This window comes from Epinephelus lanceolatus, chromosome 2, assembly GCF_041903045.1.
Source record: "Epinephelus lanceolatus isolate andai-2023 chromosome 2, ASM4190304v1, whole genome shotgun sequence".
Taxonomy (NCBI): domain Eukaryota; kingdom Metazoa; phylum Chordata; class Actinopteri; order Perciformes; family Serranidae; genus Epinephelus; species Epinephelus lanceolatus.
The window spans coordinates 3878097-3894973 of record NC_135735.1 but is presented as its reverse complement, the minus strand read 5'-3'; the positions used below and the strand labels follow the sequence as shown (position 1 = coordinate 3894973).

General features: G+C 41.5%; 1 protein-coding gene across 4 annotated transcripts in view; it reads left to right on the top strand.

Moving 5' to 3' along the window:
- LOC117260681 (uncharacterized) overlaps positions 1–9814 on the top strand; it is a 60544-nt gene extending 50730 nt beyond the window's left edge. For 2 of the 4 annotated variants that reach the window (XM_033632727.2, XM_033632719.2), the window contains exons 5-11: positions 2628–2724; positions 2835–2915; positions 3204–3290; positions 3431–3558; positions 6275–6440; positions 6698–6768; positions 9102–9814. In XM_033632727.2, the coding sequence (XP_033488618.2) occupies positions 2628–2724; positions 2835–2915; positions 3204–3290; positions 3431–3558; positions 6275–6440; positions 6698–6768; positions 9102–9323 (852 nt within the window). In that variant the 3' untranslated portion in view covers positions 9324–9814. The remainder of the gene's footprint in view (positions 1–2627; positions 2725–2834; positions 2916–3203; positions 3291–3430; positions 3559–6274; positions 6441–6697; positions 6769–9101) is intronic. The other 2 variants (XM_078173467.1, XM_078173470.1) reach the window with 1 other exon arrangement.
- Positions 9815–16877: the final 7063 nt, after the last annotated feature.

Genomic DNA, 16877 nt, shown 5'->3' with positions numbered 1-16877 from the left:
ATTGGCTCTTCAAGTTTTTACTCATTAATAAATTCATTTACATACATTCTTTCATTCTTTTAAATACTCATTTTCAGATTCTTTTACAAATCTTTTGCATGTTTAGAGCTTTTTGCACATGTACCGTGACGTGTTGTACAGCATTGCTGGCATGGCTGACATGGCTGGCTGAGTTGATGCTGGACGATGACAGGGATTCGCTGAGGTCTGATGCACTCTTTGCAAATGTTTTGTTCATTCTTAAATCTAAAATACTTCCAAAAGGTTTGATAAAGTGATGATTTTCAAATTTGCCCGTCTGCAGCTGTGACATTTAGCAAAATTTTTCACTGCGGGGTGCGTATATAGAATAGCTGCTAGTTCAGGAGGCGCTTGATTTGATATGCAGCAGAGTTTTCTATGAGCAGAGCACGAATTTTATAGGTCAATATTACAGTCAGTCATGTTCATTTATTTGTGCATCCACCCATCCGCCTATTTTCTTCCACTTATCCGGGTCTGAGTAACAGGGACAGCCGGCTGAGCAAGGTACTCCAGACATCCTTCTTCCCAACAACGCTTTCCAGCTCCTCCTTTGCAGATGACCTCCTATTCTCCTTCTCTCCACACAGATTTTAAATTATGTAGCTACAAGTAGGGATGCACAATTTGTTGGCATGTCATCTGTTTCAGCTGATACTGGTTTTAAAATTAAATATCAGAATCAGCCAACATGCTTTTTCTTATTTTGCACAATAAAAGGATGTATATACATTGAAAAGCATTCTACTTGGTGCGTGCATAATATGATGTTAATTCAACTGCAGAATAAAACTGATGATCACTAAAATTAGGTGGGAAAAAAATGGATATATCGATATTGATATTGGTTATTGGTCAAATGAGTTGTTGCCTATCGGCATATCAGATATTGGCAAAAATCCAATATCATGCATCCCTCGCTACAATGTTAGTCCCATATGTTTAGCTCAGGAGGAGGGGTCCTTGAGGCTTTGTTGCTGTTTCAGACTTTACAAAAGCCTTCCTCTTCAGCTTAACCCTATGGGCCCTAGGCGTTTTTGGGGTATTTTTACTGCCTTTACTTTTAAGCTCATATCACAGTCATTATAAAGGCTACGTACACATGCTATATCTTTTTTTTTTTCAGGACAATCTGGGCTAACCAGATTTGCCATCATTTCATGTCCTTCTATGTGCCTGTATTTTATGTACATTTTTATATCAATGAAAAAAACAAATCTGTGTGACTAAATTCTTACATTTGTACATGTATCTCACCATAGCAAGTTGAAAGAAGACATATTCTGCCATATCTGAAGAGAGGAGACTCTCTGGAATCTGGCAATATAAGAACCATGATGCTGGGACATTCTGTCACTTCACAGTTGTCCAAAACATGTGGTTTGTGCCAGGCGGACATGATTGCCAGTATTTTTTCATTATTGCAAGAAATTCCATTGACACATTCACATGTCAAAAATGTGTTTTATCTGAAAGAAACATGCAATATTTACATCTAAGATCATAGAAAAATAGTCAACCAAGTGCAATGATCTCCTCCAAGATAATATTTGCCACTTTGTTTGCAGTAAACAAAGTTTGATATTGTTTTTCAGTTTCAGTTATATATTGGGGGGGCATTTTAGGCATGGTGGGGGGAGGGGGGGGGGGGGGGGGGGGGGGGGGGGGGGAGACATGTCCCCCTCAATGTATATGGTGACTACGGCCCTGTCATGCATGCATAATTAGGCTACAGTTGTCTGGGTGCGCAAAGGTGAAGTGGCTGGTCAGCTGGACAATATGGAGATATTTGCATCTTGAAAGCCGGACTACAAATGTGGATAGACAGGGAGAAACACACGCAAGCCTAAGACGTGGTAAGATACGATATTCCTCACTATATGAAGTGACTGATAACAAGATCTGTATAATGGGTTGTAAAGAAATTCGTCAGGTTTTTATTTTGTAGACAATTGATCTGTATTTATAGCGTGATGGGATGACAGCACAATGATGTGTGTGGCCCTGCGCTTTCATGTGATATGTGTGGCATTTCTGTGCGAGCCTGCATTCGCGAGTAATCCATCCAAGAGTAATGGGTGTGCAAAGCTGTATGAAAGCTCTATTATACATCATTTTAGTGTAGCTTTATCATTTTTTTTGAAAATATTGGACTACCGACAAGGCCTTGTCGGAAAGCTATGATTCTGCTGTTTCACGTGATATGCGTGGCTTCTTGCTATGACGCACGGTTGCGGAGAAAATCAATAGAGAAGAACAGGTGTGAATTTGGACGCACTATGCATCATTCGGGCCCATAGTGTTAATAAATCCCAGGCAGGCATCCAAAGGCAGCAGGACTGATATGAATGCATTTAAATTTGTCCGTTTAAAGACAAAAACAAATAAAAGGTCGGGTTGCAAACCAACAAGAAAACACAGCAACTCAACAGTTTCAGTTTCAGAGTGTTTGTGTTGTGTGCCTTTTGCTTTGTGTTTCTAAGTTGTGGTGTGTGTCGGTCTTGTTATTTATTGGTAACATGCTTTGGGTTAAGTTGGTTGGACAGCATTGAGAAGATGTCGTGGTACACCTGTTTGTTTACCTGCTGTATTTATTGTTTAATCAGGCCAAGATGAAGGACAACAGTTCCTATACTGTACCAGCAGGACACATTTATGGCTACAGGTTCAATGAGATCAAATTCAAGGAAGAGGAGGACGTCGGTAAGAAACAAAGTGTTTGAGCGTGTTTACACACCTGCAGCATCTGTTATTTTTTTTATATCAATAGGATCCCACATTATTAATGATTTACTGCTATTTCATTCTTTCAGAATTTACTTGCAGGTCTCACATTGAGTATGTTGGTGGTAAAGCGGAGGAACAGCGACTCAGCCCTCCCAGTCCGATAAGATGTAAAACACTTTTCACACTGTTGCTTTGCTCTGTTCCATCTTGTATTTCACAGCATGCGAGCCAATCAACTGTCAATAACTCACTCAGTCTCTGACACTTCAAGTACTTTCATTACTTACACTTTGCTGACACCTCAGCTGCTTTCACTTTGACCTTTAAAACTGATTTTTGCTGTTAAAATGACAGTTCAACTAACAGTTAAAACACCATCTTATATTTCAGTCAGGAGACACAAATTTTCATCAGAGAAGGTAGCTAAATCTTATCTGTGTGTGTGTTTAAACTAGTGGTAGAAAAAGCCCTGGAACCAGAAACATTTGAACCTGACGACTCTACTGAAGAGACCCTGGAGACCCTGCAACAAGTGCGAGACGGTATGAGAGTGTTTAAGTGCAGATTTTACATTCCCTGCAATTCAGGGTCAAAAGTCTACAAACCTAAACTTTAAAATGCATGTGGGACTGATGTGACTGTGTTGCAATTGCTAATAACAGCACTGTTACTGCTCCTGTAGAGTTACTGATGACAGAAACTGTTCTCCAGCCACTGGCTCATCTTCCCCGGGTGACTCGTTTCACTTTGTTCCAGAGTCTCAGTGCGCTCTCAGAGGACAGAGACGCTCTGACTCTTCTGAAGAAAAAGGTATTTGGGGTTTTTACTGTTGGCCTCCACACACACCTTCATCACCCTTGTTGTTAGATCAGGAGGAGGACACGGGTTAAATGAACAACTCAAGATCCAAACACACACCTACTACAGTACCACCATGCTCTGCAGCCGACACAATCTAACAGTCAAGTGTGGTTTCATACAGCCGGCCACCCCGTGACCTCAATCTTTACTAAGAGACGTGGGTTTGGCAAAGCAGCTCTCAGGACTAGCAGGCAAACAGGCAGACTACAGGCTGGCAGGTCTGCTGCTAACACCTGTCATGGAGGTCCTCATGGTTTGCATACAGTCAGTCACTTTTTCTTCACTCACTCATCCCTGCATTCTTTATGATTTGGTGGGTTGGACATTGTTGACCACTCGCAGACGACAGCACTGGTTTATTTTTATCTACAAAGCAATATTGGGCAAACTTCTAGCCTACCTCTGCTGCACCCTTCTGTGTGTCAGCTCTGGTAGTTTCCAGCTACACTCCTCCAACTCTTTGATGAACCCTGAGTTTTAACAGATCTGGGGAATGTTTCCTACTCTGCACCTTGGACGTGGAACAATCTTCAAAAAGATCTTAAATTAGAAAAGCGGATATCCACTGATGAGTTTAATGGCATCATAAAGAATGTGATGACAGAGACATGAGCTTGTTTTTCTTCAGAGGGCACTATGTTTGAATAGTTTTTGTTTCATTGCGGATTTTTGTAATTGTTGCATTTTAACCTCTTGTACTCCACCCCCATTTTGTAGCAAAAACGCCTAAAATGACATACCCAAATTAAAATGTCTCTAGCTTCTGAACCGCTTTGACTACATGCATGAATGAGGTCTTGCCAGAAAGAAAACTCTCTGACGTTTCTTGTGAAAGTGTCAGAAACACTCTGGGTGATACAGAGACAGAGTAATGGGCCTCTGAAATCAGTAAAAAGTTGAAGATTTTGCCTAACAAAAAAAAAAAAAAAAAAAAAAAAAAAAAAAGATTTTCAGGATGAATAAGTGTCTGTGGCTTCATCTGAGCAGGTAAATGACACTGTGGGGCTGTAGGCACACTATCAATGAACATTTTTTTCAAATTTGAAGAAGACTGCTCAAAGTATGACCATTCTACAGTGTTTTTTCCATGTAAAGATCCACGCGGAGCTCCAAATGACAAGAGCGCTCACTCCGCTTCAAAACAGTGCTATCAGTGATCAAACAACACTCAGCCAGCTTCAAACATTGTACCTTATTGAAATCAGGTGTGATTATGATAGCAGATGTTGTTTATGACACAGAAACACCATAAAATATCACCAAATAAAGCCATATGAAACGTGAAAGTTATGATTCCACTTTCTAGCCTCTTGCACTCCACCCCCATTTTGTAGCGAAAACGCCTAAAATGACATACCCAAATTAAAATGTCTGTAGCTTCTGAACCGCTTTGACTACATGCATGCATAAGGTTTTGCCAGAAAGAAAACTCTCTGAAGTTTCTTGTGAAAGTGTCAGAAACACTCTAGGTGATACAGAGACAGAGTAATGGGCCTCTGAAGTCAGTAAAAAGTTGAAGATTTTGCCTAAAATAAAATATAAAATGATTTTCAGGATGAATAACTGTCTATGGCTTCATCTGAGCAGGTAAATGACACTTTGGGGCTGTAGGCACACTATCAATGAACATTTGTTTCAAATTTGAAGAAGACTGCTCGAAGTATGACCATTCTACAGTGTTTTATCCATGAAAAGATCCAGGCGGAGCTCCAAATGACAAGTCAGTCACTCGGCTTCAAAACAGTACTATCAGTGATCAAACAACACTCAGCCAGCTTCAAACATTGTACCTTATTGAAATCAGGTTATTATGATAGCTGATGTTGTTTATGACACAGAAACACCATAAAATATCAACAAATAAAGCCATATGAAACGTCCTACTTTCTAGACGGTATATCTCAGCCAAAAATAGTGGTAGGAGTGAGACTCTTACCTTCTATAAACCAGCTAACTCCCCGCTAACAGCTCCACATAAGATCACAAGTAATTCTTTAACTTTTCCCATTGAAAAACGGCATGACATGACTTTGGACTTTGTGTGTTTAGGCTGCTCTGGTGCAAAATACATAAGAAATAAAAGAGAAACGATTTTTGAAAAGTCGAGAGCTTCCTGAATCTGGCAATACCAAACATCACATGGTTTGATGATGTAGTGCGCCTGGGAGATACCATTTAACAGAGGAGGAGGATGGAAGCGAGGACGTCGGCGTCCAGGCGGAGTTAGAGAGGTCATTTTAATGTGTTTTGATTGGCTGCTACCTTGGCCAGGTGTCTCTTGTGAAAAAGATTTTCAATCTCAATGGGACTTCCTGGTTGAATAAATAAATTTAAAAAGTTGCCAATATATCTCTGCTGATCATCTAATCAATTAACTGACTACTTATTGCAGATCTAGTCGACAACTACAGAATTTAAACTAGAATACAAGGTTGTTGAGATCAGATTAACACAGCTTAGATTTGCTGTGTTTATCTACGCCAGCATTGTGCTTCCAGAAATGTTTATTGGTCATCGTGTTGCTTTGAAATATCACAACAGCTGTTGCATGGATTGCAATTAAACTGATGATCTGTTATAATTTATAGTTGACTTCATCCAACGCATTCATCAGGTCTAAACTTTGATTTTTCCTGTACTTCGGTTTATCTTTGTCTCCTCTCAGCTGGATCAGTGGCGTGCAGGTGAGCCTCTTGAGCAGCCGCAATCCTGGTCGGTGTGTTCTGTTCTTCATCTGCTCAGTGGCTTCGCAACCCCACCCTTACAAATAGGACCTCGTACGACTGACTTGACGCTGGAAGCTGTTTACCTGCTGGTCAGCGCAATGGACAGTGAGTCAGCTGTACAGTGCTCTGTGTCTGACTGGTTGGCTGTGTGCATGCTTTCTCTGGCTGGATGTGAAAGGTGGATTATATTCTCAATACAAAATCAGAGATGTGTGTTCTCATGGGTAGATGTGCAGATTTGAAAGATGAAGTGTAAATGATCAGAACTCGAGTTGTACTGCTTTAAAGTAACTAACCCACAGCAGTCTGACATGTTGTCTGAGTCAGCTCACATGTACCAACAGTTTCTGTGTGCTCCACAGAACTGCCAGAACATGTGACATTACTGATCGCCAAGTACCGCCCCGACACACTGAGAGGCCTCAACCAACTGGTAAGTCCACTGGTTAACAAAGATCACTACGCTCTGTCTAAAATACACACATACAGTGTAGAGATCCTTTCTTTTGCCTCATTTTTATTCATCTTTAATAAAGAATACAGAAGAGACCAAGTTTTTACTTCTCTCTGAATTTTTCTATTTCCTTATCCCCCTTATTTGCCCCCCAGATCACGGTTACCCTCCACCTTTCTAGAGGAAACTGTCTAAATAATAACATGTATGAGTGTGAATCAGAAATCTCAGTGCTCCTGTCACTGGGAGCAAAAGTTCTTTCAGAGCCTTGATTGCATCCGTCCATATTTATTTCTCGGTTGAGAGGTGTTGATCCTGATCTTGCGTTGATCCTGAAGACAGTCGCAGATATAAAATATTAAATAGACAGTGTTTTGGTTAATTCATGTAGAGGCTTCCAGCGCTGCAGTCAGACTTGTCAGGCAGATTTTACGTGTTCTTTTGGAAATGGAAACTTTAGAGTCAGCATTGAACTGTGGTGGAGCAGGGGCCATTGGGAAGTGGGTGTTGTATTTCAGATCTTGATGGACAGAAGCATAATCTTTACATATTTCATTCTACAGTATTTACTGCAAATCATGTACAGTATATCACATTTCACCAAAATAAACAAAATGTTTTGCCTTATTTTTCCCAGAGGGAGATTTGTTTTCTCAGCCAGTACCTATTCCACTCAGGACCATACAGTGTTGGACAGGTTACTCCCAAAATGAAATATATTACATACTTAGTTTGAAAATAACAAGTTACTTTACAATATTACTCTCTGTGGCGAGTAATATGTTACTTATCACACTACTTTTGTGTTACTTTCACCAAAATGAGCTCAGATGTTGATTTCACAGCAGCTCCAGTTTATTACGGTTCATTTCAAATCCAGTGCTGCGCAGGTTTGAGCGGTGTGAATGAATGCAAACAATAAACAGCTGATTTCAGGTGGTAACCTGTTACCAGGGGCGGACTGGGACACAAATTCAGCCCGGGACATTCAGGCACACCGGCCCACACACTGGTCCACACACTGGTCCACGCATTGGCCCACACGTTCTACCTATAATCCTCTATATGCTTGAACTACACAAACGCTGTCCTCAGAATCAACTGCATAAGAAAATCAGCAGTAATGAATTGGCCACAAATGGCCATGTGCTTATTTAACTTAAAATAAGAGCCTATGACTCTATCCTAATGCATCTAATTTTATGCACAGTATAATTGTCTGCCCTGTCCTGCCCTGCTCTTGTATTACATGAGCCCAGTTTATATCTCCATGGCTCACAGCCATGAACTAAGGAGGTATAAATTGAGCAATAGGCCCTATAGTCAACTTGAAGTCAACTTATTACTACAACAAAAGAATCCCACTTAGTACTACTAAACAGGCTTTCCTCTGGCTAAAATGTAATGCATAGTAGGCTTTGCCTTCACGTTGCACCTGTCATATTTCTGGTCTCATCCTCCTCCTCATCACGACTGGGGTTAGTCTGTCCCTCAGCTTCATTGTCCTCGGGACTGGGAGCACCACCTCACGTTAATTGCATGATGCATCCACAGGAAAAAAAGCAAGCACATATTTTCTTTTAATACAGGTTTAAATTATAATGATTTAATGCAATACCTAGTAGGCTAGTTTCTCTCTTGAAATGGACACCTAGAAGAAATACACAATTTGCCAAAGCCAGCCTTGCACATTACACACTCACGAACGTTAGCTAACGTTAATGCACCTGCTATAATGGCACTGTTGGCTCCAGCTCCATCTCCGTCATTAGCAACACCAGCAGCCTCAGCCCGTCGACCAACGCCGCGGCCAAACAGGTCGGTTATTTTGGAGCACTTTGCTGCCTCTTCTTGTAAAGATTTAAGTTTCTTTATTCACGTTTTTTCCGCGCCACCCGTTCTTGTTTTCCGTGTTTTCTGTCTAACGGTCAAACTAGCCTGGTCTGCCATGAGTAATGGCTGATGACTGCAGCCAATCAGATTTCAAGAAGAATGAGGGCCTCTTTCATATTGGAAGAGGCCGCTCTTATCTCCTCCTTCAAGCATCAAAACACAAGATTGACACCTATGTTCCCTCTGAACATCTCACAGCAAACAAACAACATGGGAGGGACGCGTATTGCAGCAATGACTGCTAGCAACTAGCGTGACATTCACTAGTCTCACCAGGCCGGCGCACACCAGCCCACTTGGTGACCGGCCCATCGGGATTCGTCCTGAACGTCCCAATGACCAATCCGCCATTGCCTGTTACGCATTCCCAGGAAGCACCACTGTGGTCCTTTGACTTGTTGACTTGTGTTGTCCTGCAGGTGAGCAGCCTGATGGAGAACGGTCAGGCTCATCTCTCTGAGTCTCTGCCTGCTGCTCTGCAGGATGGAGGGCAGCTCCACTGGCTCGCCGTGTTCCTCTGCTCCTCCGATGAGTCCCTGAGAGAGCCGTCTGAGCAGACGATAGTGGCAGGAGATGAACCGGGAGTGCTGCTGTTGGCCCTGTGTGTTGCTGTACGGGGACTCAGCATGTTGCGGCAGTAGAATTACGCTGACCTGTTGCTTAGTCTTATAGCTGCAGTTATTATGATGGGAGACAAAAGGATTCTGGGTACATTTATGTGTCCTGCATTTAGGACCACTGGGAGTCAAAGTAATGGTCAGACTAAATTGTCTTTGTGTTCATCACCTGTTCTGTATTTTGATCCTGGGTATTTCTTTAGTTTTCTATAACTGTTTTTTCTCCTGCTGTTGGACAGAACATTTCCAATCCTGTATTCTATCATTGATTTAAGACGTAGTTCTAATGGTCTGCTTTTAAATTTGATCAGGTGTTGTACTAATTTTCTGTCATGCCACATTGGTTTTACTGGTCCAGTTACCTGTCTGTAGAAGGAGGAGCAAACCTTTAGTCTTGAGGACAGGAAGAAGATCCTGGTTGGCTAGAAACCTTGTATTGGTAGTAAATCATGAAAGGACCATTGCTCATCTTAATTCTGGCTTTGTGCAAAGACTAAATAAAGTTCTTCAGTGACTGTGGTGTTGTGGTGTTTAGTTTGAATCTCCAACTCTGAGAGGACACAAGTTTAAACCTCCAGACTAACATGTTGCGGAGGAAGAAATAATTCAGGCTTTAATGAAGTTAATTTTCTGCTTCTTAACAGTCAGATGGATAAGTCAGAGTTTACAATGCATATTCTAGCATGTTTATCGTGAATGGAAATGATGTACCATCTTAAGATTTGTTTTATTTTGCTTTTGTGTTGCATTTAAATTTTTATTTACATTTTGTGCTTGCAATATGTATTTGACTCCTTGTGTGTTGAGCATGAAGGATGTAACAACACATCTGTTGTATAGGAACCCTCCCCAGAGCTCTCTGCAGGGAGCTGCTGTGAACTTCCTGTCCTCCCCCATCTGGCTGTGGAGCCAGTGAAATCTAATCCTGTAAAGAGGTAATCCCGCGGGGCTTTTAGAAGACGGGCTAAGTCCTTGTAGCCCCACTAGCTGCTCCACACAATTCATAACACATTAAAAAGCTGACAGCTTCACCTCTGACCCTCCGTCTTCAGTTGTCCAACTGCCTTCTCAAGTATTATTCTGGCACAGCTGGACTCCTCTGAGAGCGCAGGGATTACACCGCCACTGCTTTGCCACAACTGTCGTCTGTTCAAATCCCCAAAGAGGTCGATGTCCATCCACAAGTTCACATATAACTTCACATGTATGCACTCCGGAACACACACAGATGTATATGTGCTCCCTGAAGACTTCTGTTCAGCTAAAAATAATACCAATTACATTTGGCCTGTGATCATGGCTGCATCCGGGAGCATTTACAGTGCAGATATCTTTAGTTTGAGTTATGCAACTTATGATTTGAATAGAGAGATCGGGAATTACAGTTGGCAGATAAAAACTGACAAAATTAGTTTCTTTGGTGCTATTTCATATTTGTTTTTAAACTTCTTACGAATGTTCACTTTTGTCATTTCAAATCAAGAGAAAGCCAGGGAAGCAGCACCCCTGCTCTCACCTTTATTATTTCTTTGTTTTTATTGAGCCAGTGAGGAATTAACCAACGTATCCTCATACTATAATGGTTCCAACACACTCTCACTCCGATCTCATCACATACTGATGTTTAATCATGGACTTTCCACGTCCAGATATGATGTGCAAGGTACACTGAGTGTGTTGGTTTCTGACATTCTGGGACGCCGGCTCAAATTCTGCCTGTTACATGCATTGTCTGTTTTCAAAATACACTTCTGTTGTCACAGGAAATTTAACATTTACATACAGTCTCTTTCAAAATAAAAGCACTACGTTAGTAGAAAACTGCGATTTTTTTTTCCTTCAACAACAAACACACATGGTTGGGTTTAGAAAATAAGAACAAGATTTGGCTTTACAATATTATGGGACATGAACCGCTCTACCAGGTGAAAGTGGACCCATCCACCACAGCTCCCACCCACCCTACTGGGACTTTCCCCGCCTCAACTTTTGCTCTTGACTGCTTGTGTATCATGCTGACATTAAAGGACGGCTTTTTTCGTGACGCTGCAAGTCCCTGCCCATGCGCTGACTTTTGCCGACTTCAGAGTGAGAACAGGCCCACAGTTCATACAATATCTACGAAATTAGCGCCCAACGAATGACCTCATTAAGTTATGTACTTAAACGTAAACTTAAGCACTTACTTTAAGTTACATAGATCAGGTTTAGGCAAGTAAAGTTACATAGGTTAGGTTAAGGAAAAAAGAAATGGGACAACGTATCTTCTCGTAGATAAACATACAAACAGTGCATGAAAACAGCATGGATTTCCATCCATCATATTGATACATCAATGCTCATTTCAATCGACAAAAAAGAGTTTTAAATAATAAGTTCATGGATGTAGGACAGATGATGCAAAGGACAGGATTTTATTCTGCGATTAAGACATCATGAAAAACAAGCAATTAAAAGAGAAAAGTGTTGTTTTTGTTTTTGTAAATAAAGGAAAGAATAATTAAATTAAAAGGAACTTACAAAAACAAAATAAATGTGCAAATAAAAGAGGACATAAAGTGAATCAAAGTTTAGGAGCATAACTCAGATAAAGGGGTCTAGAAAGGATGATTCCTCTCCTTTATCTCCTCCATTAGTCTTCCTTATCTTCCTGAACCTCCATTGGTCCTCTCTCCCCTCCCCTTCTCTCACTCATTACCTTAATAATAAAAATGAAACAGTGGATAAGTTCACGCTACAACTCAGGAACACCTACGTTTTAAGGCGTGATATGGGGGGTCGCCTGTTATACTGTGAGAGTCTGCCCTTTAAGATGTATCTTATTCTTTCAAAATGAAACTTACTGATTAGATCACATTGCCACATTTGAAAACAGGATTTGTCGTCCCTTTACTGGACATAAGAATTTTTTTTTCTTTTGCTTTTTGCTGCAATGAGGCAGTAAGAGAGGAATTGTTATCTTAATGCTTCAGGTACACCCAGAATGATTAATAAAGGTTCTGGTTCTTGTGAAATATTAATATTTTTTCAGAGATGTTGTTGAAGAAAAGAATCAACCTTGAGGCATAATAAATACAAAGCTATGAACATTTTTACCTTGTAATGGCAAAATGGTTTCACTCACTCACCTGGAGGAAAGCCACGCTGACACGGGGAGAACATGTCAGAGCACCTGGAGGAAAGCCACGCTGACACAGGGAGAACATGTCAGAGCACCTGGAGGAAACCCACGCTGACACAGGGAGAACATGTCAGAGCACCTGGAGGAAACCCACACTGACACAGGGAGAACATGTCGAAGCAACCAGAGGAAACCCACGCTGACACGGGGAGAACATGTCGGAGCACCTAGAGGAAACTCACGCTGACACAGGGAGAACATGTCGAAGCAACCGGAGGAAACCCACGCTGACACGGGAGAACATGTGGGAGCACCTGGAGGAAACCCACGCTGACACGGGAGAACATGTCAGAGCAACCGGAGGGAACCCACGCTGACACAGGGAGAACATGTGGGAGCACCTGGAGGAAACCCACGCTGACACGGGAGAACATGTCAGAGCAACCGGAGGGAACCCACGCTGACACAGGGAGAACATGTGGGAGCACCTGGAGGAAACCCACGCTGACACGGGGAGAACATGTCGAAGCAACCGGAGGAAACTCACGCTGACATGGGGAGAACGTGCCGAAGCAACCGGAGGAAACCCACGCTGACATGGGGAGAACATGCCGAAGCAACCGGAGGAAACCCACGCTGACACGGGGAGAACATGTCAGAGCACCTGGAGGAAACCCACGCTGACACGGGGAGAACATGTCAGAGCACCTGGAGGAAACCCACGCTGACACGGGGAAAACATGCAAACTCCACACAGAAGGGCTCCCCCAAATCAGGATTCGAATCCTCCACCCTGGATTTGAACCAGGAAATGTCTTGCTACAAGGTGACATCGCTAACCACTGCACCACTGGCACAGTGGTGAGACTCTTTCAGTAATTCTTAAAAGGGATGTTAAAGTTATCAGAAAAAAATCCTAGCATTTTCTATAGATATGTGATTGGTAGTTAAACAATCTATATCAACAGTTTCTAAGTTTTGCTCTCATGTTTTAATGTTTTAAATTTTCCATGTGCTTGAGATACTTTTGTTTTCTTTCTGTGCCTGTGTGAGGGTCTAGGTTGCTATGCTTAAGTTCACGATGAAGTTACATCAAGTAAAAAACAGTGAATCCCCCTGCTTTGTAGTTTCAGTCATCTTGGTAGCATTACTTGCAAAGCACAGGCCCAGATTTGAGAGATTGTTCAGTATGAATAAATGATCTCATGTCTCGCTAATAGCCATCACCTCTCGCTGAAATGAACCACAGGCAGACTCTCCCTCTTCCATCCTCTCGGTCTTTATAGATTTGCCTCATAATACATTTCTCCCCAGAGAGCCAAGGGCACCTTCAAAGGCACTTCCTGTCCTCTGAGATGTAGAAAGCCTCGGGATGTGGAATTGAGTTAGCAGTCGGAGGGGGGACCACAGCAGGGATTGCAAACTATGTGCAGAGTGCCCAAGGGAAGGAAGTAGAGTGGTCAGGAAAATGACTGCAAAGGGGTAGGAAATTTTTATTGCCGTTGTGATTTATGGATTATAGGTTTTTAATGGTTTGCTGTATACGCCTGCAGATTTTTCTGGGGGAAAGGAATTTGTATCTTACTGCAGGGCTATGGGGACGCAGAAAAAATGACACTTCTATTTTCCTTCCTATAAAGAGGCCAACCACGCCGTCCCCTGGTTTCTCTTATTTGCATTGAAAAGAGCTTATGACACAGTCTTGATGTATTTTAAAATAACAGATATTATGCAACATGTGTGACGAGTTGGATTCAATATGTTGGCTTTGATGTGCAGCAGGGGGTCAGCAGTTAGGTCCTACCATGGGCCAAGATTTTACAGGTATGGTACAAATTCAGACCCACACATTTTTACTATATCTAGTTTTTTATTCATTTACTGTTTCTAATGTAATGTTCTCATTAGCATGTTTGGCTAATAGAGTTACAGCAGCTTATGTTAATTCTCATTTGGCAAAACATGATTCATATGTGCAAATATGTTTTGTGATGCACAATAAATTAGCGCTCAAAACTTCAGCAGTACAGTCCAGGAGGATTATTAATGCGCACCTCCTCCTGTACTGCCTTCATATGCATATTCCGTGCATCTACTGACCAGTAAACACTGACCAGCGGGACCAGACTGGCTGACCCATATGTACATATGTAGCCTACAGCCCTGTGGTGGTGAGTCATGCTTTGGCTCCAGCTAAAAAGATGACTTCATTGTGACGTCGGCTCTAAGATGGTCTATATAGTACTAACTGGACAAAAATCTGCAAGCAAACAGGAGGAAAGTCACATTTGTCACATGGTCCACAAACTGAAGTGATCCACAAATGTGCCAGTTTGACTTTACACATATTTATTATGGTGAAACTTAAAACGTAAAACTACAACACGTGTTTACACAGTATGTTCTATGTATTTTCAAATCACTCGTTTGTGGAACAAGGAACACAATTGTGGAGTCTCTGTTGTGGGTTACAACCATTAAAGTCCACTAACAACTTCCATATTTTGGAGTTACATTATGGTACTGTGCATTTCTGCCACCACCACACAAGGGCAACATTCTCCCTGGTGCACAAGAAAGACTCCACATGGAGCAACTTGCAGCCAAACAGTCTCCAGCAGTGATTAGACTCCTGATGTTGCTTTATATCTAGATCAGGGCACAGCAACCCCATTTAATATTCTCCTCACATTTTATGTGAGAAAAATAATGCAGCTATTAGGACATTTTTCCATAAGTCAAAAGGAGGATAAAACTGATTTTAGACGTATTTTAAGAAACAGTATCACAGATCGAAGCATCTGAGGTTGTGTTGATGTTTGTTAGAGACACACTGTAAACCTCTGTAGCAACCTACACAGACTGCAGTGCACACAGAGCTGGTTATAAAACTGTAGTTAGCTAAAAGTAAAAAGTGGGTCAGTAAGAAAGTAAATGTTGCTGAATTACATTCAGTGTTGGGCTAGTTACTCTACAAATGTAATTTATTACTCATGACTCTCTCCTTCTTTTCGTTACGCTTTTAGTGATAATATTACTTTACTTATTACTCTCTGCCAACAGTAATTCATTACACTACTCGTTATATTACATTTCTGTTACACCAGATTAAATTACTAATTGTGTATCCCCCCAAAATTCAGACGTGTGTCTATGTGTGAATGTCAGGGTAATCACCAGTATGTGTCGCTAAGGCTAGACAGATACTTTTACCTGGAGATCTTCAGTTACCTGTAACCGGTATTTTCCCAAAGATGTGCCTGAAAGACGGAGAATCACTCGTGGAGCAACATTTCATCCACAACATATCCAACCACAAGCTTCTTTACTTCTCTGTAGCTGCAGCTGTCCACCAGTACAATCCAGTCTTGGTTGTATATCCAGTGTAGAGCTAACAGCCAACGTCTGTGGCCCAGGAGCGCTCACCTTTGGTGGTGTGTATTTCCTGGAGTTCCATGGTACTGTGCTGTCGGTTGTAGTAGCTAAGGTGTTTGGACCTGAGGTTTGAGGATGTATTTTTCACAGTGGAAAGAGTTTCAGTTCTCCTCCCTGCAGCAACAGTGTTACTGTCGTATTTCCTCCCGACAAAATCAAAGTAATGGGAATATTTACAGTAGCCAAGGTAAGTGTTTTCATCTTTCAAACTAGCTCGCTGCTTTGTGTCGTGTGTGCGTGGCGCGATGATTACGGAAATTAGTCTGCTGATGTGATGTAATATAAGTCAGTAGTGATGTGATAACAAAAGTAACGTTGTAACAAGTATTTTAGTTTTGGGGTAACTGTAATATAATTACTGAAATTTTAATAGTAATTAGTTACACTACTTGTTACTGGAAAAAAAGTAATGTTACTGAAACACGTTACTGCCCAACACTGATTACATTTTTGTGAAAAAGTGTTTTATGATCATAACCATCTCCACTGGGTGTAAGCCTGAAGGGGATCATGCATTTGGTTGTGTGTGTATGAGGTGTGTATCTGTCTATCTGCAGCTAATCTTGCAAACTACTGGACCAATCAGCCTAATGTATTTGTGTGCACATTTATGACTGTATACTCAAGGACCTCTCTTGCGTGATTCACAGTTGTTGAAAAACCTGTTTGACTGTTTTATATCATCATTGACTTCTGACTCCTCATTCCTCTTAGCCGGCTGATAGGGGCCGTATATTTTCTGGAAAACAGCCCCACTTAAAACACCAAACCTTACTGTCTGTAGCAGGACACATTTTGGCTTTCGTTGTGTCTTTGTCAGTGGATTTTCACGTCTAAGTATGATGTCCTAGGTGGCCTCCTGTGTCTGCTGTTGACGTTCCAGGATGGCATGTTAATTGATGTTTGTTACATGAATCGTATATTTTCAAAATACACTTCAGTTTTCACTGGAAATCTTGGTTTCTGCTCATAAGATGGATACAGTCTTTTTCAACATAGACTTACATCAGTAAAGCACCTTG